The following is a 24,718-nucleotide window of genomic DNA, read 5'->3' as shown; positions in this document are numbered from 1 at the left end:
ACCCCTAAAACTACTTCTACTTGCTAAAACGGGTACACGAGAACCGAGATTTTAATCTACGCAAATATTACGCCGATTGTTGAAGCAAAAAGGTGAGGGTGAGGTGAAATTAGAATTAGAGAGGGGGAGGGGGGCACTAAAACATTCTAAAAGTATATCCAAGTGAGTGCGTGTTATTTACGTATTCAACAATATCACAGCAAAATATTGCCAGCCTGCAGATAATGGACAGACAGACCGCTGGTTGATAATATGAACATGTGAAATAAAACAGGACACCGAAGACATCCGATCCATTTCTGCCGCCTCTTACTACCAAAGCCCGGTCCACAAAGCAATCCTAGCTTTAGTGATCTCACCCAAATCATTTAAAATGGTCTATTGCAACGGCCCCCCGGGCTCATATTTGCGCATGTCTGTAAATCGTATCAGTATTCATGACTGGCGGAATGATAAAGAGGTAAAATTCACAAATATTGTCTGTGTACAAAGAATAGCTATTTACAGTCACAGAGTATCTTGCAATGAAAATATATCACCAAGCAGGAAACATAAGATCATCTGACTTATAGGTGTGATCTCATCTACGATGTATTTACTGTTATAGTGTCCTTCGTAGACTTGCACAAGTCTCTAAGGTAATAATTAATTGTTTAAATAATAATTTCTATTTAAAAAATGGGGCGAAGGGATAGCCTAGTGGTTAAAGAGTTCGCTCGTCACACCGAAGACCGGGTTCGATTCCTCACATGGGTACAATGTGTGAAGCCCATTTCTGGTGTCCCCCGCCGAGATATATATATTGCTGGAATATTGCTAAAAGCGGCTTAAAACTAAACTCACTCACTCACTCTGCAAAAAAACATATAAATAACAGACTGGGTACTGTCCGCTTGTGTAGAATTACCTCTTTAAAGGATAGAATAACTATACATCCATGGGGCCTGCATTCAGTACAGCCTTACAGCAAGGCTAGATCCTTTGCTTCAGTATGTGTGTAGGCCATGTACCGTAGGCCTAGAGCCTCTTCGGGGGGCTGTAAATAAAGTTTGTTTAATTATTTATTGCTTGATGTTCTAGATCAAATATATTGACAGAGCAACAAGTGTTGGAATGACCTGATTTCATTTGCAATTTTGTGGGGTGGCATAATTATGGACAATCTCACCCAAGTGCCTACTAATATCAACTACAGCAATATGAGTTGAAAAAGTTACAAAGTGTTACTTTTATATAGTGTTGATAGATTTGATGTCAGAAGACACGAGGGTGAGATTCTATTTATCATCAAAAATCACTCTTCATTAGTTTTCAATGAATAATATTCATCTTTGAACACGGTACGGCCATTAGACTTGCAGTACAAATGTCATAGCATTGTGACGTCATGAACTTTATGACGTCACAGCATTGTTCCCATTTTTGACGTCATAGCATTGTGATTCATGTAATTGATGACGCAAGGGCATGGTTCAAAATCTACTATATTTCCAGTGGAACACAGCTTTGGATGATGAGCCTGACATGAAGACCAACAAACAAAGACACTAAAATACTAAACGAACATGGAGGGACATGTTCACAAACCCACATAACAAAATGCAACAACATTTCCTGTAAAATGCACACGTTAGCAACTCTCTACAGCGAACAAATAGTTGATCCCCGACAAGCCCACAGTCCACCGAATACTCCGTATTTCTTGTCCTCTTTCTCATCTCTAACCTCCAGAAGTAAGAGAGCGGGTCGGCGAAAATTATTAACAGTTTTTCACTAGTAATTTGGTTTTTATTAAATGTTAAGATTTAAATTACTAATTTAAATTCTTTACATTTATTTAAGAAGTAGAAACATTTGTAACAAATGTAGGTGAAGAAATATAAAGCTGGCCTGTACATTGTGAGTGTGCAAGGGAAATGGTCTAGAAGCCAGACCCCAAAAATGGTGAAAATGTGGTGCAATTCTGGCGACCGAATGGGATGTGATATTCCACAATCAGGAATGATTTAGCTTTGATTTAAAGCCGGTTGTCATCAGCTGCCATACGTGACTATCGTGCAGGGGCCCTTTTAAGGTGCAACATGTCATTTCAGTTATGGTCATATTTTAACCGATGACTGGATGGTTTAATTTGAAAACAAGATTTAATATTAACTCTGGTTTGGATTGACCGATTTTCATCAAAATACTAGTTTTGGAATGCTCAGATCATGATTTAAAATTGTGGACAATAATATTACATATATACTCATCACAAAAATATTTTCGTAAGATCAAAGGTCAATTCTAAAAGAGAGTGCATTTTATAAATTAAATGGTAATTTTACTAAAATTATGTTTTTCTAATTCAGCTATATCATTTGAAGATCATATATACGTTTGGTTACACTATATGCATGAAACACCATTACAAGGAAACAAAAGTTGGTACTTTGTTTTTAGATCAGCAAAATATTACATAATGTCTGTAGAACAGTAACAGTTCCAGTTAGTATCAACTACACCAAATATGATCGTTTTACGGATCCAACATATTTGTGAACCTGTGAGAATGTTTAATGAATATATGCATATTCAGTCTCATGAGATAGATTGTAGGTCATTCCAAATGACAACACTATGTATGTCGCCAATATCAACTGGTCCCTGCACTAGGCGGATCCAGAGCGAGGGTGGAGGGGTGCGCAACCCCCCCCCCCCCTTTTCTCAAAAAGCTGTATCCGCCCCATTCTCTTCCCACAGAGGTTACTTGTATCCGCCCCTGTCTGCAGAAGTCGTACCTCAGCGAGGGATTTGCCCAGTTACATTTAATCACTATCAGCTATTCAATACACGCACAGGAGTTGGTACAGACGTCGGCAGATGCTTTACAATTAAATTTGACGCGGTAAACCTTGGAATCGTACATACATATTGACAGTAGTGGGTGACCTCGCGTAGATGGATACTAAAAGACCAACTGTCGTTCATTTCCCGAAGTCAGTATGTTCGCATGACTACGTTGTCAGTCAAGCGGAGAGTTAGTGAATTGACAATAGTGATCTGCATCAGCTGATGAACGTCAACAATACGTCAGTCCTGAAATATTGACAGACCTCACCTAGATGAACCCTACAAAGTCGGCTGTAGTCATCTGCATTGTTCCAACAGACATTATGAAGCCATCAGCTGTGATCAGCAGAGCGTGTTTTAAATGAAGGACATCTTCTGCTTGCCCAAATCTATGTATTTTTTTCCAAATCTATTTATTTATTTTCCAAAACATTCGCTCTGTATCGCTGGGACCTTACAAAACCTACTAATATTCCGCACTAGTGGTTAGATCATGCTTCGATTCATACCAAAAGAAAAATATGGTACTTTGGTCCTCGCTCGGCATTAATGGGTAGAACCTGGTCAGTCAGTCGTGTCTGTATCGCTTCACTGCGGATCTCAGTGGGCTAGCACTATGCAAACAGTTCAGTCTGTCTCAAGCAGCCGCCAAACATCCCGCCCAACCAAATTTCTGCAATGCGTTAAACCCAGTCCAAACCAAACATGGAACTTTCTCTGCAATAGTCCAAAATGGAGCTAGTCCAGCCTCCCACTGGTTCTGAATCTCCGACCTCAAAGGGGACTAATTCAGCATAAACCGACTTATCTATTTCTATCAAATTTCCTATTTTTAGAGACTTACGCTTTGCATAAAGTGCCAGGATCCTGTAATTATGGATCGACACATGCCCCGGATATGCTTATTGGTTTTTCAAGACCATACCTATATTTCTGACTTTCTCACACATTAGACACAACTGTTGTAAGATCCAATATTCAGCTTGCACCCTGTGTAGCCTTTACATGGCATTGGGTTTTGTGCGTGTGTTTGTTTGTTCCTTGTTTCATTTGTATGGGCTGGGGCTTTTCAAGATGAAGTCCATCTAAGCAGGATAAATTGATTATTTTCTGACTAACACAGAAGTAGCGAATGAAGTGACCTATTTTTGTTTTGTACCATAAGCTCCCGTTTGTTTCTAGTGACTTGATTGTGTGTGTTTTTGTAACGGGTACTAAAGGTAGGACAAAAGGTGCTAACCTTTTCCTCAAACACACTTCAAATCAAGAAGGGTGTCTTTTTGGGTGATCGGAAAAAAAGTCACAGGAAAAATAAGTCACATTAACTGTTTTGTTATCTGTTTAATTCTGATCATAAATCACAGGATCAGTCACAGGATCAGTCATAAATCACAGGATCAATCACAGGATCAGTCATTAATCACAGGATCAGTCACAGGATCAGTCATAAATCACAGGATCAGTCATAAATCACAGGATCAGTCACAGAATCAGTCATAAATCACAGGATCAGTCACAGAATCAGTCATAAATCACAGGATCAGTCACAGAATCAATCATAAATCACAGGATCAACCACAGAATCAGTCATAAATCACAAGATCAGTCACAGAATCAGTCATAAATCACAGGATCAGTCATAAATCACAGGATCAGTCACAGAATCAATCATAAATCACAGGATCAGTCACAGAATCAATCATAAATCACAGGATCAGTCACAGAATCAATCATAAATCACAGGATCAGTCACAGAATCAGTCATAAATCACAGGATCAGTCACAGAATCAATCATAAATCACAAGATCAGTTACAGAATCAGTCATAAATCACAGGATCAACCACAGAATCAGTCATAAATCACAGGATCAACCACAGAATCAATCATAAATCACAGGATCAGTCATACAGAATCAGTCATAAATCACAGGATCAATCCACAGAATCAGTCATAAATCACAGGATCAACACAGAATCAGTCATAAATCAAAAGTCAATCACAATCAGGATCAACCACCAGAATCAATCATAAATCACAGGATCAATCACAGAATCATAAATCACAGGATCAATCACAGAATCAGTCATTAATCACAGTCAGGATCAGTCACAGAATCAATCATAAATCACAGAATCATAAATCACAGGATCAGTCACAGAATCAGTCATAAATCACAGGATCAGTCACAGAATCAGTCATAAATCACAGGATCAACCACAGAATCAGTCATAAATCACAGGATCAATCACAGAATCAGTCATAAATCACAGGATCAATCACAGAATCAAACATAAATCACAGAATCAATCATAAATCACAGAATCAATCATAAATCACAGGATGAATAACAGAATCAATCATAAATCACAGGATAAATCACAGAATCAATCATAAATCACAGCATGAATCACAGAATCAATCATAAATCACAGGATGAATCACATAATCAATCATAAATCACAGGATGAATCACAGAATCAGTCATAAATCACAGGATGAATCACAGAATCAGTCATAAATCACAGGATGAATCACAGAATCAATCATAAATCACAGGATGAATCACAGAATCAGTCATAAATCACAGTTCCTCCTGTGACTTTTTATCCGTGACTTTCTTTCTACATTCTCTTCTTGATATCTTGTTCTCCTTATAGGACACAACCACACCCTAATCACTATATTCAATCATGGTTAATTTTTTTATAACGTTTGCACTGAAAACTGATGAACATGTATTTATGATACTGACTATCTGCTTGGTTTTATGGAAAGGCTAATCCAGTACATTGTGTGTACGATGTGTTTGTGATCTTTTAATTAGCACGAGTATATGCTCCAATTATCCATGGGGTAGTGGATAAAGAGAAAAGATGGGAGGTATCTGGTCAGGGTGTTAATGCGTTGGGGTGGTGGTGGTTAATTACGTTCTTTGTGTATATTTGTGGCATTTATGAAAATGCAGTTCAATGGTAATTCTCAATTTATCACTGTAAACATTGTAACGTTTCGATATGAATATTGCGGTCAATAATGGACCAGTCCAGCAATAACCCTTCCTAATCCCATAAAACCAGTGGGGCATGAATGCCCACATAGCATAATGAACATTACTTAGTTGAATAATTTAATTTCTATGTGGGCTATGAAAGGCTATGAAATCACAATACCGTTTGGAACGTGTCATATGTAACTGATGACACAGACGTTTCCACGGACCCGTTTGTAAACAGTCCTGTTAGATACACAAAGTCAGTGTGTATACAAACATACATATGTCACCTATCATTTCGAGGTTAGAGTCATCTTTATCATCCAAAACTGTGTTCCACAGGAGATATCGCTTGTGTGAGATCAAACGATATCGCCTTGTACAATGCCCTGACAATGCTATGACGTCATGTACTTGATGACGTCACAATGCTATGACATCGCTGCACTGCAAGTCTAATGGCAGTACCATGTTCAGAGATGTACATTTTTCATTGAAAATTAATGAAGAGTGATTTTGGATGATAAATAGAATCTCACCCTCGTGTCTTCTGATATATCAACACTCGTTGATAAAGTGAAAATATCCTCGGCAAGCCTCGGATATTTGTAACTTTATCAACTCGTGTTGATATAATTGATATCAGAAGACACTTTGGTGAGATTATCTATTTGTCATTGAAAACTAATGAAGAATGATTTTTGATGATAAATAGAATCTCACCCTCGTGTCTACTGATATCAATTATATCAACACTCGTTGATAAAGGTAAAAACACTTTATCAACTCGTGTTGATATAATTGATAACAGTAGACACTTGGGTGAGATTCTCTATGTATTAATCGATAATTTCTACCGCGTTGATCAGAAATTCCATATTCCTCAACTGACCCACTGGGTTACTGGGGCTCGTTACATTGACACTGACTGTTGAATAGAGAATGTGGCAGCTTTATTTATCGACTCAAGCCAAACACATATAATCCCTTGCATGGTGCAGTGGAGTCGAAGTAAATATTGTGTTTGCAGCCGGCTTTGTTTAGTGGCTGATAGTAACTGACGTGGGCATTGTAGTGTTATGTAGTACTGGTATGTGTTGCGTAAGTGGATACACTGTTTGTGTACACTGTTTCTTCCCTGGGACTTCTGAGGGTAAGTTCCTCAGTGAGAGATATAGCACAGGGCATCGGCGAAATATGGTTGGAATATAGAACCACGGAGACAACTGACTGGTCTGAACATTCCATACACACAGGTAAGGTTGAGTGTGTTGGTGAGGTGGCGGTCGCATTATGTATTTGAAATTCAGTGTGTGTAGTGTGTGTGCGCGAGTTACTAAACGACTGCCTTTCTACGTGTTTTGGATCAGAGACCATATAACACAAATGGTCTCTGTTTGGACAGAGTATATTTTGGGAAGAAAGGGTTGGTTGGGGGGTAAAAACAAACATGGATGGTGAGCAACCTGTCGATTTACGTAATTAATTTGGGATATATTTGATTTGTGACTCGGTTTCCAGTGTCACAGATTGACGTTGTGGAAGTGTGCGAAATAGCCACTGGCCCGCTAGCCCGTGGTTAGTAAAAATCCAGTCGGGCCAGTAAATTTGCACAGTCACTGGCCCGACTGGCTCGTGAATATTCATGGGGTCATTTTGTAAATATATCACGCTCTTCGACTTATTAAGTTATAAAACACTTTTAATTCATGCAACATTATGGCCTGATAAAAATGTTCATCATATTAGCAGCTTAATGGTGAAACCCGTGTCGTTCCGACAATATCTTATTCTCATCTATTTTGGTAATCTTTTTGTTTAGTTTCTGCATTCAAATTTGGGGCTAGTGAACTATTTTGTGGGCTAGTAACTTTCAGGCATTACTAGCCCGACTGGCCAACAAAATTTGGAAACTATTTCGCGTGCGTTGTGGTACCTATATTGTCAATTAAAGCTTTAACTCTCTGTGTCGAAAACTTATAGTGAGGCTCTTTAGAATGCATCCAGACAGCCTTCTACAATAATGTTGGCTTAAATGCTGGAATTGCGTCTGGGTCGCACAAATACGACAATCACAACACACTGATGAACATATATATAACAAATGCAAAATGTACAATCTAGTTGTACGCCGTATATTATGTTTCACAAGGGGAGAGCACTCTGACACACAGGAAGTACGTTGTAGATAGTGAAACCGGTGTCAACATGAGGAAAATGACGAATGTTATCTGAAGTGAAACCAGAATACCGTCCTTGATGTAAAATATAGTAAGGTTATTTTGGAACATTGTAAACCGGAGTATTTACCAAAACCTTTCGGTTTTAGGGACAATACGTCAGTATGTTCAAATTGTAACAGGTTGTTATTTACTTACTTAGGAAAATGGAAATTTACAAGCTGTGTAACCTGGTTACAAACCGTGATGGCGGAACCAGGGCTACAGCAATACATTTCTATGACATGTATGGTACAAGTAGCGATACCATTCACGAAAACTGAACGAAACGTGCCAAATGAGTCCTAAGTGAAATCGAAAAACTGCTGGAGATCCAACGTTTGTCCAATATGTCAAAAACTATTGTCATCCTGTTATGGATTTTTGGACTATAAGAACATCTGTTGTTTTTTCACATATGTACAATTGTAAAACACGTCACTTGCTTATTAAAGACAAATAACCACAAGCCTTCATCCAAGTTTTTTACCAGGGTATGAAAGTCCGAAAAATTTCAGCCAGACCACAGGGCTGGTTAGATGTAAAACTTGCCAGACCTGACCAAAACTTACCTGCCCACAAAATATCTTCATATATACATATTTAAATTTTAACCCATCTGGCTAATTGGTCGGGTGAATTTGAGAATCTCAGAGCTACAGATAACTTTTTGGTTCATTGATTTATGTACTCGCTTGTGTTCATCTCAATTGGGTATTCTAATTTTCCTTTGAGTAACCAAATAAATTGTACCCACCTCACACAAACTCAATTGGGTATTTAAAAAGTTTTAAATGTTGGTTTCCGTGTTTTTTTATTTATATTTGATCTGTAATATGAGAAACGATAAGAAAGTTGCCAAGTTCATGTGCTGAAATAGAACCTCTCAGTATACCTCAGTTATTTCATCGATCCTCAGTAACCTCCATCTGTAGCAGGGCGGTGGGGTAGCCTAGTGGTTAAAGCATTCGCTCGCCACACCGAAGACCCGGGTTCGAATCCCCACATGGGTACATTGTGTGAAGCTCATTTCTGGTGTCCCCCGCCGTGATATTGCTGGAATATTGCTAAAAGCGGCGTAAAACCAAACTCATTCACTCACTCACTCCATCTGTAGCACATGGGTCTGCTTACCCCCAATTCTAGTAGGTTTGGTAACAGAACCTAATTCACCCGGTACGCAAGCTAAAATTTGACATTTTTGTGTGTATGCATGTAAGATCAAATTTATCGAGTATTTACAAAAATAAATGCGTAATTGTACGCAAAAGACTTAATAGGAATTGAGTTTTCACATAAAAATATGCGTAATTTACGCAGACACCCAGCTTATCTGCACCTCTGGAATCTGGTAGTCCGTCTTGGAAATAACCCGTCCCGGGCGGTTGGGCAGGCAGGTATTTCGAACGCTGTTTTTACAATGTCTGTGAGTCAACCCACCCAGTTATAAGGAGCAAACACTGCTGTTCAAAAACCAATGGTCAAATGATAGATTTACCCTAATGGTAATTTCAAGCCAGACATAATTATTGCTGGCTTTGGAATACATGTACACTGGCTGATGACACTGGTGAGTGAGTTGGGTGTTACTCCACTTTTAGCAATATCATGGCGGGGAACACCAGGAATTGGCTTCACACATTGTACAAATGTGGGGAATCAAACCCAGGTCTTCGACGTGATGAGTGAATGCTTTACCCGCTAGGCTACCCCACCGCCCCAACATGTTATGAACACTAAGGCTGAAAAGATTCACTCGCATATTCGCTGAATCGAACCGTAGCCCTTCATGAATTCAATTCGTTATTCGTGGTCACCAGAACCGAATATTAACGACTATTTTTGATTTTTTTAAGGCAGCATGTTTTACTTGAACCCTTATGTCCTTTCCAAAGTGAGATATGCAAGAATGGAACATGTACTAGCATTGCAGTAGTGCAAGTCATGTTAGTTTGCCAAGACTGCACATGGTACTGTCGACTATAACTATTACATACCAAATTGGAGTGTCATGAGATCACTGGTTATTGCTATGACAAATCAAAACTGTCAACATGGACGTTCCATAAAGTGCATCAATCACTTAACTACAATATTATATTCGTGAATAATCATTCGTATTCGTTAAAATTCATGATACGTATCATATTCAACATTCATGATGGGCGGTATCATATTCACCACATAGTGTATTGCTGAAATATTGCAGCCCTAAACTCAGTGTCAGTCAACACTGGTCAATGTTCTCCATTGACACGAGACATTCTTTGTAATATCAACAACTGCTTTGTCTGGCCCAGACTGGATAAAAAACAGGCTACAATGATATCAATTGAAAATTGCTGAATGACGTAACAGAACATACAAACATGGATCTACTCCATTATCTACCCAATTTCTGTTTGTAGTATTTGAGTCTGTGTTCTTCTTGTTCCAGGTGCTGTTATTGCTCAACATGATGTAAATAGTTGCTACAGTTGCTGGTGAAGACCTTTATATAATGGTGATTTCTCTCAATTACGAGGAGTATTTCGACTCATTAAAGATGCCGGAAATAACACTGATGAATCTTGTGAGCTGGATTGCTGCCTCAGCCATGATATTTGGTGGTGTGGTGCCATTCATTCCTCAGTATATGGATATACGAAGGACCAAGAATGCTGAGGGATTTTCTCTCTTTGTTTGTTTGACATTACTGGTGGCCAACATTCTGAGGATAATGTTCTGGTAAGACAGCTGGGTTGAATGAACTTTCAATGATGATTGAAATTGTTCTTAGTGTGTATGCTTGTTTTGTCTGTGTAACCATGGTTACATGTCCAACAAGAAAGTCAACTTGAAGACCCTATTACTCAGCCATTTATCAGTCATCTTTGTTCAATAAGCAGTGTAATGTGTTTCTTTTGAAGTTTGTAGTTATTCAAAACATATTTGTTCTAGTTTTATTCAGATACTGGTATTTACATTTTTTTTCTAGTTTTGACCATGACAATTCATTACACTTGGAACATTGTTCCACAATGATCAACACTGCCGCATAACAGATCAAACAGTTTGATCTCTTGTCTGGTTGGTCAGATCTTTGACTCGAAAAAAAAGAGGATCTGACTTGGTATAATTATAATACAGTCATCCATTGCTGTAACGCAGTCATCCATTGACCCGACATATATAAGACACCTGCATTATCTTGTGCATCCAGATAACTTTTGGATGACCCGACATAGTATAAGACAATTTTCCTTTGAGTAAACAAATAAACATTATACCAGTCAAACTCAATTGGTATTAAATTTTAAAAATACAAAAAGTTTTAATGTTAATGTTTGTTATTTATATTTGATCGAATATCAGGGCTGAAAGACTGCAAGTAACTTCATGTCCTGAAATACCTACCAGCCTATCCAAATAGATTTTTGACATTTTCGTGTATGACCAAATCACATGGTGAATTTAAACTTCAAGATGTTATAATGCTAATAGACTTAATAGGAATTGAGTTTCTAAATTTGCATAATTACCAGACCATCGGCCTATATTAAATAAGTAAACTTCCAGCCACATGAGGGCTGGTAACTTCTAAATATTACCAGCCCCAAATGGATTTAATCAGACCAAATATGGTGAATTTACTCAGATGTTATGGAATATCTAAAAAAAATTACCATACCATTGGGCTGGCTAGCTGTAAATTTAGACCGTCCGTCAGAAATCTAGACCATTTGGGCGGTCGGACGCGCCTTATTTCATTCACTGATTATACATATATGGCATAAAGGCCAAGTAATATCATGTTTTTTGTTGATAGTTTATTTTGATAGAATTACTGCTATTTTGTGTACTTAATTACAGCTTTCACCAAAACCACGTTCTACAGGTTACGATTCTTTTAAGCATTTTTACTTGAACCCTGTCCTTTTCATTGCTATGCAAGTTGGAACATGTACTAGCATTGCAGTAGTGCAGTATCATCATGACTTTCACCATGCCAAATTGATGGTTGAGATCACTGGTGTGTGTGACAAATCGCATGGGCAATATTGCATAAGAGTGAGATCATTTCATCCAAACCTAGGTATTTTCATGGGTGAGTGACCTTTACATGGTATTGTGTTGCCTTGGTTTTCTTTCACCATGCTCCACCTATCACGAACGTCAGGGTAAATTTCATTTACATGGTGTTCAAAATGTATGGTACTCAACGTTTCTGTGGGATATTTCTATTTGTGGCATTACAAATATTCACCAAAGTCGTTTAGTGTGTCTCTTTTATGATAAATACCCTGGACATATTTTGCCACTGAAGCTTTATGTCACCTTCCGTTTCTAGTTTTATTTCATCATCCCTCTCTCTTTGACCATTTTTCCAGAATATTTCCTGTTTATAAGGCCACCTGCCTTTGGGGTTTCTTGAGGACAATAATAAAAATAAAAATTAAAACAAAAAATATAAAATTCTAATGTGATAAGTGAAATCAGTGTGAAACCTAAACTCACTAATTTTTAGGATATAAACAAACCATAAGAATTAACATGGAAGCTCATGTGGGTTTTGCTTTGACTTGGATTTTACTTTATTTTTTCCCTCCTGCCTTTGTTTTCTGAGGACAAAACTCTGTAAAACAAGAAATAAAATTGGTCTGGCCTAAGGTTAAATACAACAATTTAGAAGGACTCAACTTTACCTGTCGATGTAGATTCTTGATATTTAGTAGCAGGATAATATTTTCCTGAGTATAAAATCGGGGAGTGAATACCTGTGCTTGCAGGCTTTCACAGGTGTGAGTTTGGTATTGAGGAAATCACTTGTTTCAGACACAACTGGGTAATTTGATTAGATTGCTAATTTCAAACCGGATTCAAAACAAGGCAGTGAAAAAAGACTCAGAATGTTTGTGAAAATTTAATGGAGGGATGATGATAATAAAGACAGTAGAGTGGATGCTATTTTCTTTGCTTGGCTTGTAACCATGGTAACATGTTCAACCCGATAACATTATCACAAGACACATCCCCACACAGAATGAAGTGGCCTATGAAATAATGATGGATTGATTAGATTGGGATATTTTGATGAAAATGCAGTGAAATTTATTTATGTAAACAAACTTAGTTTTTGTTTTGAGTTGATAATGTCTTCAACTGCAAGGCATACTGAGTACAATGTATTGTCCAGAGTGGACGTCCTATTAAGCTGTGTGACATTATTTAGTTCTTGCATATAGGTCATATAGTTTTGTATCTGAATTTTAAGACAGGAATTTCAATTTTCAATTAATGGAAATGTTATGTCAGTTATCTTTGTGTTTAACAAGTTTAGTCAGTGTATATCAGTGTGGGATTAAAGGGTACTTGTTACTTTTTACTGACTGTCTCCGTGAATCTCTCTTATCCTCCTTGTATGATCGCAACAAAAGTGTGCAGCTGTTATTACAAGACTCTGTGCATGGTTTAGGAATGTTAGTGAGTTTTCAGAAGGTTTACAGCTTACGTACTATATTTCCGACATATTTATGTTTGTCTGTTGAGGGGCGGTGGGGTAGCCTAATGGTTAAAGCGTTGGCTCGTCACGCTGAAGACCCGGGTTCGAATCCCCACATGGGTACAATGTGTGAAGCCCATATCTGGTGTCCCCCGCCGTGATGTTGCTAGAATATTGCTGAAAGCGGCGTAAAACCAAACTCAGTCAGTCAGTCAGTTGTCTGTTGAATCTGTCTGGATTGCTGCCGAACGGAAAAGCTCCTAACTTACCCCTTTTATTCTTATTATTCCATAATTACAGATCATTATGATGAATAGAAATTGACTAATTAAAAAAACAGTTTAGCTAGTGGAAGAGTTTTTGGTGCCATGACAGTGATCACTTGTTTGTAAACGTAATGGTCAGTTGGTTGTTAGATCAGCTCCATACATGGTTGTTGCCGTCAGCGATGACAGGGAGCCTGGTATCGGTGATAGTATAGAGAGCTCTGCGCATGGTTGTTGATGTAAGGAGCTAGCTGTTGAGCCCTGGGCTGTCCAAAAGTCTGGCTGTCAAATTGTTGGCTGTCCAAGATGCAGCATGTGGGATAATTTATGTCAGTCAGAACATCTGAACTTACATACTTAGGCAGATGGCTGCTGCTGTATGCTGTTGCTGCTTGTTTCATTCATGAAGGAATATAGGATTTGATTGGATGATTATATTTAGCATAGTGTCTTACAAATCGGACTGAAGCTTTGTTAGTGAATGGGTTGATGGTATTAATCATGATTCGAGATCTGGTACACTTGATCAAAGAGGATGAGTGTCATAGTGAAAATGTCTTTGTTCATAACCAAAATTTACCATGAGATAGGCCTGAATTGATGAAATCAAGTTGTGCAACTTTCACGGGTACACCCATGTAGCTATTGTTTCCAGAATCCTGTCATTTGTTCTTCAGCCTTTGAAGTTCACTGCGACTTGTGTATTTCATTGTGAATGGTTAACATTTATTTATTAAAAATACAGCTGCGAGTTCTGATATTTTTTCCTTATGCATAGAATTTGTTTTGAGCATGTAACTCTAAAACTAGCATGTACCGGTACTCATAGTTATTTTAACCTCTGCATATCACCAGGGCTCACATTTCAATATACCTTCCAGTCCTCGATATCACCAGGGCTCACATTTCAATATACCTACACTAACACCTAAATCCATGCTCTTGTGATCTCAAAAAGCTCACCTTGTATTGTACTGACCAATCAAACGTCAAGGCTTGTTAAAAGGAAAATGGTAAGGGAGAACTTGAGACATCTTTTCGGTCAGAATTTTTTAGGCCTTTCTTTTGCATATCTGTCAGGTTTTCAATGTTGAATTTCTTGCAAAGCCTTGTAAACAGTGGGACTGGTAACAAGATTGTTGATATCGTCACTATAATTTTGTAACTGTAACTCACATTTTGATTTCTCTGTAAGGCTGGTAAGTGTAGAAAATCAAACTGATTGTTGAAAAACAAGGGCAGGTAATTTGAGTTTACAAGAACGACAGAAATGGCTCATGGTATCAGTGTGGGTTTATGACAATGTGAGATACGGATGTTTGTTGTAAATGCCGCACTCAGCAATTTTCCTTTGTGAAGCCCATTTCTGGCGTTCCCCTCCGTGATATTGCTGGAATATTGCTAAAAAGGACATGAGACTAAACTGACTCACTCAGCAATTATCCAGCTATATGACAAGGATGGGTTGATGAAGATGAATTCTAGCCCGGATCTTCATGGATGATGAGATATGGAGACTTGGAGGATGCCAAGTTGAACCTGAAATATCATGTTAATGTTAAATCATCATGTCTAGTGGTTGGTTATCATTAATTAGATATTTTCATTATAATGTATAGCTGATACTTTCACTGTTTGAATGATAGAACTGCTGAAACATAATTAGTCCAAATGGTTTTAGTCTAGATCTACTGAAATGCAAGCCATTTTGTCCATGGTATGCAAGGTGGGGTCACTTACTTGAACAGTGGGTATTGTGGCCGATCCCATACACATGCTTGTCAAAATCGAATCGGGGTCATACTAGAAGGACTGCAGGGGTGCTCTGCATGATGTGTAATTCTAATGGGGGTGCTTATTAGGGAGTGGGTGCTGAATATGGTCATATTGTATAGATACAGAAGTGAGGGTTGAGGTCTGTTCAAACTTAATATAGTGGTTGTGTCCTTGCAATAACCATGATGTTAAAAAATTAGGGGTTCCAGGTACCAAATACAGAAAAATTCAATAACCCAAGGCACCTATTGATTTAGAACACAGGATAAGTGCTTAATTTTTACAAGATGATGTATTCATTGTATAAGTGTTCTGTAAACCAAAGTAAAAGGGCAGACAGAATAGTTTATTTACATCTCACTCACACAAACATAATACATTTAAGTGATACAATATATAAAAGCGACCAATCGCAAAGCGATTTATGAGAGATGTTACACATAAGAAGACAATCCTTTGTACAATGTAAAAACACGTAAGTATATAAATCTTAAGAATGTGAAACACACCATAAAGTTATTTGTACAGTAATAAGCATGTATGTTCTAAAATATTCCAGCAGATTTTGCCTAAATTAAAAATAAACTCTTCACATGTAGAAATAAGGGCAAGTTGCTGAGGCGCTGTAAAATCAGTAAAAAAAGGAAATTTAACACAGCAAAGCTTTAGAAGATCACTTGTAAAACGTGTATATAGCGGACAGTTCAGTAAAACGTGAGCTTCATCTTCAACACAGGTTAAACAATTACAACAAAGTCTATTTCCTGCAGGGATGTTCTCATATCGGCCAGTCTCTATTTTCAAAAGGGTGACACCACATCTAAACTTGGATAGCGCACTTCAATGTTTCCTTGGCATGTGACATTAACTTCGCATCCATATTCGTGTTTAAAAGTCTTATACGTCCTCAGTTTTCTATTAGTATCTCCATTTAATGTATCCTTCAGGTCGCCCTGAAACTTGTAAGCATAGTTTGTTCCACTGTGCTAACTAAGAGTTAGATTAACTAAGGGTTTGATATGATGTGAGGATTTGGCAAGCTGTTGAAAAAACAGTGTGACCTCGTGTGTATCAACACAAGAAGGGTGAAAGGTGACAAAAACATTACAGGTAACAGGTGGTGAAAAGTGCAGGTGAACTGTAACCATGGTAACTGCATCTTCTGGTGTGACAACTGTTGTCTGATGAGGGGGGACTGTCTGCTGCAGTTGTCTGGGATTGTGTGTTTGTGTTTATGCAGATTCTAAACACTGGGAAGGCCCAGGTGGCCCACCTCATACATTGCTGGGTAGGACTCTTCTCTTCACCTTCTGCTCACCCACCCACTCACTCCTGCATGACATCTCACGAAACCTGCATGACGTCATGACACCTGCTTATGTCTCATTAGGGCTGTAATGATGTGCTTGATGTCCATTGAGGATGAAAGTCCAGAATGCTTGTCAAAAGCATAATATTAATGAGAAAGATTCGGGGGACCTTTGGAAGTACCTTTGACTATTTTGGGGATGGACAGATGGGATGTTTGTTAGTGACAGGACACACTACTCAACTTTTGATAAGGATAATCCATGATTGAAAACAATGAGTTTCCTATGTTGAATATACCTGTGAAGATCCGGGTTAATATTAGTCCTCAGCAACCCATGTTTGTCGTAAGAGGCAACTAACGGGATTGGGTGGTCAGGCTCGCTGAATTGGTTGCCACACGTCATCGTATCCCAATTGCATATAACGATGCTCATGATGTTGATCACTAGATTGTCTGGTACAGACTTGATTGTTTACAGACCGCCGCCATATAGCTGCAATATTGCGGAGCGTGGCATTAAACAACAAACAACCAGTCCAACCTATGTAAGATAAATATTGACACAGAATGACATGTTTACCCTGTCAAAAGATGAGTAGTAAGATCTTTTTTCCCTACGAGGGGCTGAAAACCTCTTAACAAATTGTTTTAGGGCTATTTAACCAATTGTTTCTAAATTCATTTCTCCCACCCCAAACCTATTTCATTCTTGAACTGAATGTTATGCCAATGTTATGGAGCTTCAACCTTGACAAAGTGTGTCAATACAGCACTACAGAACAGTCTTGCTTGTGGTGTGTCGGTCGCTACAGCTTTTTGTGGTCAACTAATTGAAGAAAAAACTTCATGGTCTGTTTAAAATATATTTATTTACTGACTTCATCTTTGATGGACATGGTCAGATAGGATGCTGCTGTTACAAAACTAATGTAAAATTATGGTAAGTTTTAAATGATTGTTTTTTTATAATTTATGTCAGAGGTGTTGGGCCCTGTGTCAAGTGCTCTTAGTGCTAAGACATATTTGATAGAAGACATTTGCCTAGCAAAAACAGATTAGAACTGAAAAGGTAAATAATCTTGTCTAGTGATGTTTAATTGCAAATTTGCAAAGTCGTTTTCTCTTGTTCGTTCACACAAAGCGATATGTGTTGTTTTCTTAACACCTGAAAAAAGTTTGACGAAAGTGTAACTTGTAGATAAGCCAAACCCCTTATACAGACTGCTTTTTTGGTCCTCAAAATTCGGCTTATCTATGGTCATATACGGTAAATGTTTCACCCAGCAATCTTAACGCTTATAAGATTGCAAGATAAGATGGTCTTTGTGCAAAGATCACTTTATGGAACCTCACTAGGGCACACTTGCTTACTGCAAGCAAACTGCTAAGACTATAGTAAGTTTATACTCATATTTCATTTGAGGGTTACCATGATCTTAGTACTAAGATCCATAGTGTAATCCAAAATCAACAGCAATAATGGAAAGTATTCACAATTTGGAATTAATCATATCCATGATATCTTATTCAAAATATTGTATAATATATATAATCATACCATCAAAATGAAAAAGATGTAAAACAGAAGCCTAAATTTGGAGAGAAGTGTATGAAAATAGAGACACTTTAATAGCTGATCATTGACTCCAGTTTTGTCCCATATATTTTTCCAAATACATAATCGTGATAATTTTGGTATTTTCTTTGAGTTTATTTATCACAGAGTTGCTGAATATAAATGACATGTGTGCCAGCACATTATTTCTAAAAACTACATACCTTCTTGTCTACAAGTGTCTGGTAATCAAGTCATAAGGGGAGGTAATCAAGACACAAGGGGAGGTAACCATGGTAACAATGTCTAATTTAATGCAATTTTTCAGGCACATGCCTGCTCACATTGAACTGAAACACATTCACTTTCTTCAATGTTTACCAGTCACTTGTAGGTAGTTTTCAAGAAAATAGTGTATTGCTTCTCCTGATCAACTCACTTGGTAAGCTGGTTTAATGATTCAATGTCTGCTTGGCTAAATCCAGGTCGTCTTGTCTGTATTTCATCATGAACATCTTGCATCGTGACACAAACATCTTGCATTGTGACAGAACATCTTGCATCATGACACCTGCCTGCTGCACATCCCGCCTAGTTTATGTTGCCCTGTCATACTTTCTGTTGCACCTGTCATCGCTTGCCCTGTCAGGTCTCTAACCGTCAATATCCATGACTGGATGTCAGGAGAAATGTTTCAGAAATTGGGAGGGTCATGTTAAAACTGGTCATTGTAGTTGTGTCACTGTACCACTACTAGGTACCCTTCAACATCCGGGTTAGAATTGTTCTCCAGCAACCCATGCTTGTCGTAAAAAGGCGACTAACGGGATTGGGTGGTCAGACTCGCTGACTTGGTTGACACATGGCATCATATCCCAATTGCATAGATCAATGCGCGTGATGTTGATCACTGTCTTATTGGGTGCAGACTCCTCGATTATTTACAGCCCGGCCATATAGCTGGAATATTGCTGAGTTGTAGCAGCAAGTTAATGTCAAAATCTTCTTTAGCAGCCCTGTTATGAACTGGGGGGTGGGGGTAATATCGGGACTGATGTGATCCCAAGTACCCATGTTTGTCAGACAAACACCAATTACAATGAGGTAGTGGAAGTGACATTGATCCTATGTTTTGTTTGTTGTTGAAAGCAACACGCAGCAATATATCAACTATATGACAGCAGTATGTAAAAAAATAGTTCCGACTTGAAAATCAAGTGATTGATATCATGAGCATGATAGGTTACCTCTTACAGTCAGAGTTTGCTGAATACCATGTGGTAGATGTTGACATTTTGTGTACCCACGAGCATGTGTATTTTAGTTCTATGCTACTTTTAGCAATATTCCGACCCGTGAAGGTCCGGGTTAGAATGAGCCTTCAGTAACCCATGCTTGTCGTAACAGGCGAACTTAACAACATGATCGGGTGGTCAGGCTTGCTGACTTGGTTGCCACATGTCATCGGTTCTCAATTGCGCAGATCGATGCTCATGCTGTTGATCACTAGATTGTCCGGTCCAGACTCGATTATTTACAGACCGCCGTCATACTGCTGAGTGCGGCGTAAAACTAAACCCACTCTCTCATTTAGCAATATTCCAGCAATATCACGGCAGGGGACATCAGAAATGGGCTTCACACATTGTGCCCATGTGGGAAATCGAACCCGGTCTTTGACATGACGTGCGAATACTTTAACCACTAGGCTACCCCACCGTACCCTTGTGTATAGTACTGACACACCTAGAAACTCGCTTAGGGTGAACGGAAACCCAGGATCACATCATTCTTATGTGCCAAAGGGACACAACTCTGGCTAGCAAATTACAGCACCTTAGACGACAAGGCCAGTTATGCCCCCATCTATGCAATCAAAATATGTAGATTATTACATGTAATTAAAAATATCTTAAGAATACAAATCTAAAAAACACGTAGAAGTTATTGAGATTGACAAATACAAATCTTGGAGACAGACGTCATGTCATGTTGGGATGCTATGACATTACAGTACAGTGAACCAACATGCTTAAAATAATGTCAAAATAGTCAAAACATTTGTTCGAATATACATTGATCACAATAATCATGTTAATATATAGTTAATGTGATACATATTCTAATAATTCAATAAGTTTTGTTGTAAATATTTTTATCTAATTCAGGTTCTTTATTACTCAAGGATTATTTTGAGTTGTGAGGAAAGTAGTTTCTTAATTTATCCCTTGTGGGCTTACAAATATGCAGTTGGGAAAAAAGACCCTTTAAATAAAGAAATAATCCTACTGTGAAAAGTCCAGTTGTTTTGAACAACACTTTCAACCAATCAGATTGCAGGATACAATTCACCTCATTTTACAATGTTGCTATGTGCATGTGTTGTATGTGTCAGACACAGCGCTGCTTGTGTGTCGAAAATTGTCTGCATTGTGTTCAGTATCACCTGCATAATTCCTGCATGCAATGAATGCTCTTTTTCAGATGAAATGTTTTAGATTATCTTCATTTTTCAGATTTGCGAAATCCCCATGTTTAAAATCAGATGTAATACAAATTATCTGTTTGTGTAAAACATATTAAATATGGTGCAATATATTTATTATCATGATACCGACATGCAAAAATATTAAGAATACATTCATAGTGGGTGTTTTTGTATTTTAACTGACATTGACTCTGAACCCAAAACATTGGGCCTGACCGGTTTGTTTTTTGTTTTACAGATTTTGTTTATATAAGTAAATAATACAGGACCTTTTTGTGGTGTAGAAGTTGTTTTCAAAACAGTCACCTTTACCTTCACTTTTACAGTGTTTTTTTGAAATAATAGCAATAACAAAAAGATTGTCACTGTATGTTTTCCAAAATGTCAAGCACTCCTTTTTGCTTTGTAACTTGTTAACCTCATGGTATCCAGTCTGTAGATTAAATATGAACCTGACCATTGATTGTATTGAATTATTTTATTAGTTGACAAAGTATAGTTCCATCATTAGTTGTAATGGAGATTTCTTTGATAAGTTTTGGTCAAACTGTCAAGCTTTGGTCAAGCTGTTGTATTGTTATGTGAAACTGTAAATGCTCTGGGAAAATACACACATTATCAAAAAATACCAAAATATTGAATTTAGAAATGAATTTGTCCTAGAATTTTTAAGTCCTTAAACTTGTCATGCATTCTCTTTTCATCAGATTTTGATCTTGACTACTTCTGGAAGTGGACAGACTTCCTGAGCTATGTTGAGTTCATGGCCACCTTCACGGTGGTTGTAGGGATGCTCACGTACGTCTTGCTGGATTTTACTATCTACATCGAGACCATCGGGTTTCTGGCTGTATTTGCTGAGGCCATGCTAGGGGCTCCGCAGTTCTACCGCAACTACCAGAATAAATCAACAGTAGGCATGAGGTGAGTTGGGGTTATTCTAACTATTCCAGGTCAAGGACACTGTGAAGGTCATTTGCAAAATATCTGTTTATTTTGCCTTTTATAATTGAAGTGTTTCATATGTTTCTATATGATATAGTGGTCTGCTAATCATCACAGATCTCTCTAATTCTGAAGCTGTTAGATGAACTTCAACAGGAGGTAGCTCTTAGTTGAAAACAAGTGATATTCCCTGGCTTTGCAGACCGTTGTCATGTTATTGGTTACCATGACATCACTCACTCACTCCCAATCTCATCTCTGATTTCTTTATCTGTGAAGCTGGTTAAATGTACTTTGAACACTAAAGACACAGGTTATTACTGTCAACAAACACAACAAGTTGTATTTTGTTGTACTAAAAAGTATCTATTGACTGACCGACCCGTGAAGATCCCGGTTAGAATTGATCTTCAGTAACCCATGCTGGTCATTAGTATAGAGGCGAGTCACGTGATCAGGTGGTCAGGCTCGCTGACTTGGCTGACACATGGCTTCGTAACCCAATTTGCATAGATCGATGCTCATGCTGTTGATCACTGGATTGTCTGGGTCAGACTCGATTATTTACAGACCGTCACCATATAGCTGGAATATTGTTGAGTGCGGCGTCAAACTAAACTCACTCACTCACATACCACTGACTGACCAATGTTTGTTTCTTTCAGCAAGAAGATGGTGGGTTTCTGGACAATGGGAGACATCTTTAAAACTATCTATTTCATCTTGAGGTCATCCCCAGCCCAGTTCTGGATCTGTGGGATGCTTCAGGTGTCAATTGACATGTCCATCTTCGTCCAAGTGTATATGTACCGCCATCATCCTCCAGGCAAGGTCATCAAGGCTGCCAGAAGCTGACCTTGACTCTAAGGTCACATGATTATACTTGAACTGTTCAAGGATCACCACTCAAACAGGCAGAAAGAAATGATAATGAAGAGATTTGATCAATCTTGACCACTGCAGTTCTTTTGCTGTATTTTAATACCTTACTGCATGAAGATCTACGGACACCTGCGTCAGAAGTTGCTTCAGGTGAACTTCTTATAAGCAGGTCCGCTAAATCTGGGCACAAGTGAGCTAAGTATTTAGGCTGATACATCCAATTTCTGATCTCAAAAACCGAACATAATCAGAGAGTTCCAAATGTACAAAAGTAAAACCGTGCCATCATTTTATTGTGTAGATTTTGTGCAATTCATTGTTTCTGAGCACTATAGCACTTCCGCACAAAAGGGTATAATGTCAAGGTTATATTTGTATTTCTGTAGTAATTTTCTTTTGCCAGATTGAAATTCCTGTATTGATGTTGTAAGTTAATGATGCCAAATCATTTTAGAAAGCTGCCACCTGATTGGCTGAAAAGGCCACGCATCATTCATCAGATTTGGCAGTCAAAGGTTTATGTAGTTGCCCTGAGATCTTAATGCAGACCGTATGAGAGTAAGCATGTGATATCAATGATATCGGGTATGGTGCACTGTCTGAGATCTTGATGCAGACAGTATAAGAGATGTGATATCAATGATATCGGGTATGGTGCACTGTCTGAGATCTTGATGCAGACAGTATAAGACATAGCATCTGATATCAATGATATCAGGGTATGGTGCACTGTCTGAGACCTTGATGCAGACAATGTATCAGAATGCACTGATATCAATGATATCAGGGTATGGTGCACTGTCTGAGATCTTGATGCAGACAGTATGTATAAAAGATATCAGGTATGGTAAGCATGTGATATCATATCAAAGATATCAGGGTATGGTGCACTGTCTGAGATCTTGATGCAGACAGTATGAAAGTAAGCATCTGTCTGAGATGGTGTGTTCGTGAGTGTGTGATATCATTCATATCTAGGTGATCCATGTGAATGTCTGTGTACAGAAGCATATTTGAGGGTAAATGAGGGTTACCATGGTAGATGTAGACAATTCCTGAAATGATTGATGGGCCTATATGTTATGTGTCTTGTTTGTGTCTATGGTGTTTTATGTCGTCATGGGAATTAAATATGGGTTTGGATAGTCAGCAAATTTTAGAATTTTATAATATGAATTTCATAGGCTGTGTGTTGGTATTGCAAATCGTCCATCAGGTATCATATTTTGTCCATGCGCTATATTAAAATGTCCATGAGCCATTAAAAATTGTCCTTGAACTATCATAATTTGTCCATTAGTTTTCGTATGCGAACCATGATATATTTTCCATGAGCTACCATAAGCTATCATATATTGTCCATAAACTATCATAAATTGTCCATGAGCTATCTTCTTGTCTGTGAGCAATGGACAGTCCATGAGTTACACTGGTTATATATGGCCCCAGGAGCTACATTGTCCAGGGGCTATGATGTATAGACCATGGGTTGTCTTTGGTGAGCTATTGTGTATGGTCTAGCTTGTGCATAGACAAACCATAAAGTATTTCCTACACTTTAGTTGTTTAATGATGTTCTAGTTGAAACAGTCATGTTATGGCGGGATCAGTGGCGCTCCATCGCCCTCGCTGACAACAGACAAGCTAGCCATTAAACGTGGTGTGTAACATCAACACAAGTTCCCGGCAGATGGGGATATTTGTGGCCTCACATTTGCTTGTGTAAGTCCGAGTTAAATCTAAGTCGATGTACACGTATAGAAAGTGGAGATAATTGTGTTGCGATCTTTTGCCGCTCTATTGTCCCCATATGGCTGTATGGAACAGAGGTTGCTGGAAGATTGCTAAAACCTCTGTGGGAAAGAATGATATGGCCCAGGAGTTACAGTCCAGGAGCTATGATGTATAGACCATGGGTTGTCTTTGGACATTGTTATAATAAACCTTAAAGCGCCAAGTAATGGAGT

The 24,718-nt window shown here is 38.2% G+C and overlaps 1 protein-coding gene across 1 annotated transcript; it reads left to right on the top strand.

The window, feature by feature from the left end:
• The first annotated feature begins 12,093 nt into the window (after positions 1-12,093).
• LOC124285679 (solute carrier family 66 member 2-like) lies at positions 12,094-23,513 on the top strand. The gene is made up of 4 exons (XM_046721952.1): positions 12,094-12,132; positions 16,810-16,857; positions 21,632-21,848; positions 22,535-23,513. Exons 1-4 carry the CDS (start codon positions 12,129-12,131, stop codon positions 22,722-22,724), a joined length of 459 nt encoding a protein of 152 aa, XP_046577908.1. The 5' UTR covers positions 12,094-12,128; the 3' UTR covers positions 22,725-23,513.
• The last annotated feature ends 1,205 nt before the right edge of the window (positions 23,514-24,718 follow it).

Source organism: Haliotis rubra, unplaced genomic scaffold (genome assembly GCF_003918875.1).
Source record: "Haliotis rubra isolate DU_JTF1 unplaced genomic scaffold, ASM391887v1 Scf366, whole genome shotgun sequence".
Taxonomy (NCBI): domain Eukaryota; kingdom Metazoa; phylum Mollusca; class Gastropoda; order Lepetellida; family Haliotidae; genus Haliotis; species Haliotis rubra.
Note: the sequence above shows the minus strand (reverse complement) of the source record. Positions and strands in the feature narration are given on the sequence as shown.

Bases quoted from the DNA above. Each gene is read 5' to 3' on its own strand.
- LOC124285679 (XM_046721952.1), top strand. The intron at 16,858-21,631 runs GTAGGACTCTTC...TCTTTTCATCAG, and splicing joins CCCACCTCATACATTGCTGG to ATTTTGATCTTGACTACTTC. The intron at 21,849-22,534 runs GTGAGTTGGGGT...TGTTTCTTTCAG, and splicing joins AAATCAACAGTAGGCATGAG to CAAGAAGATGGTGGGTTTCT.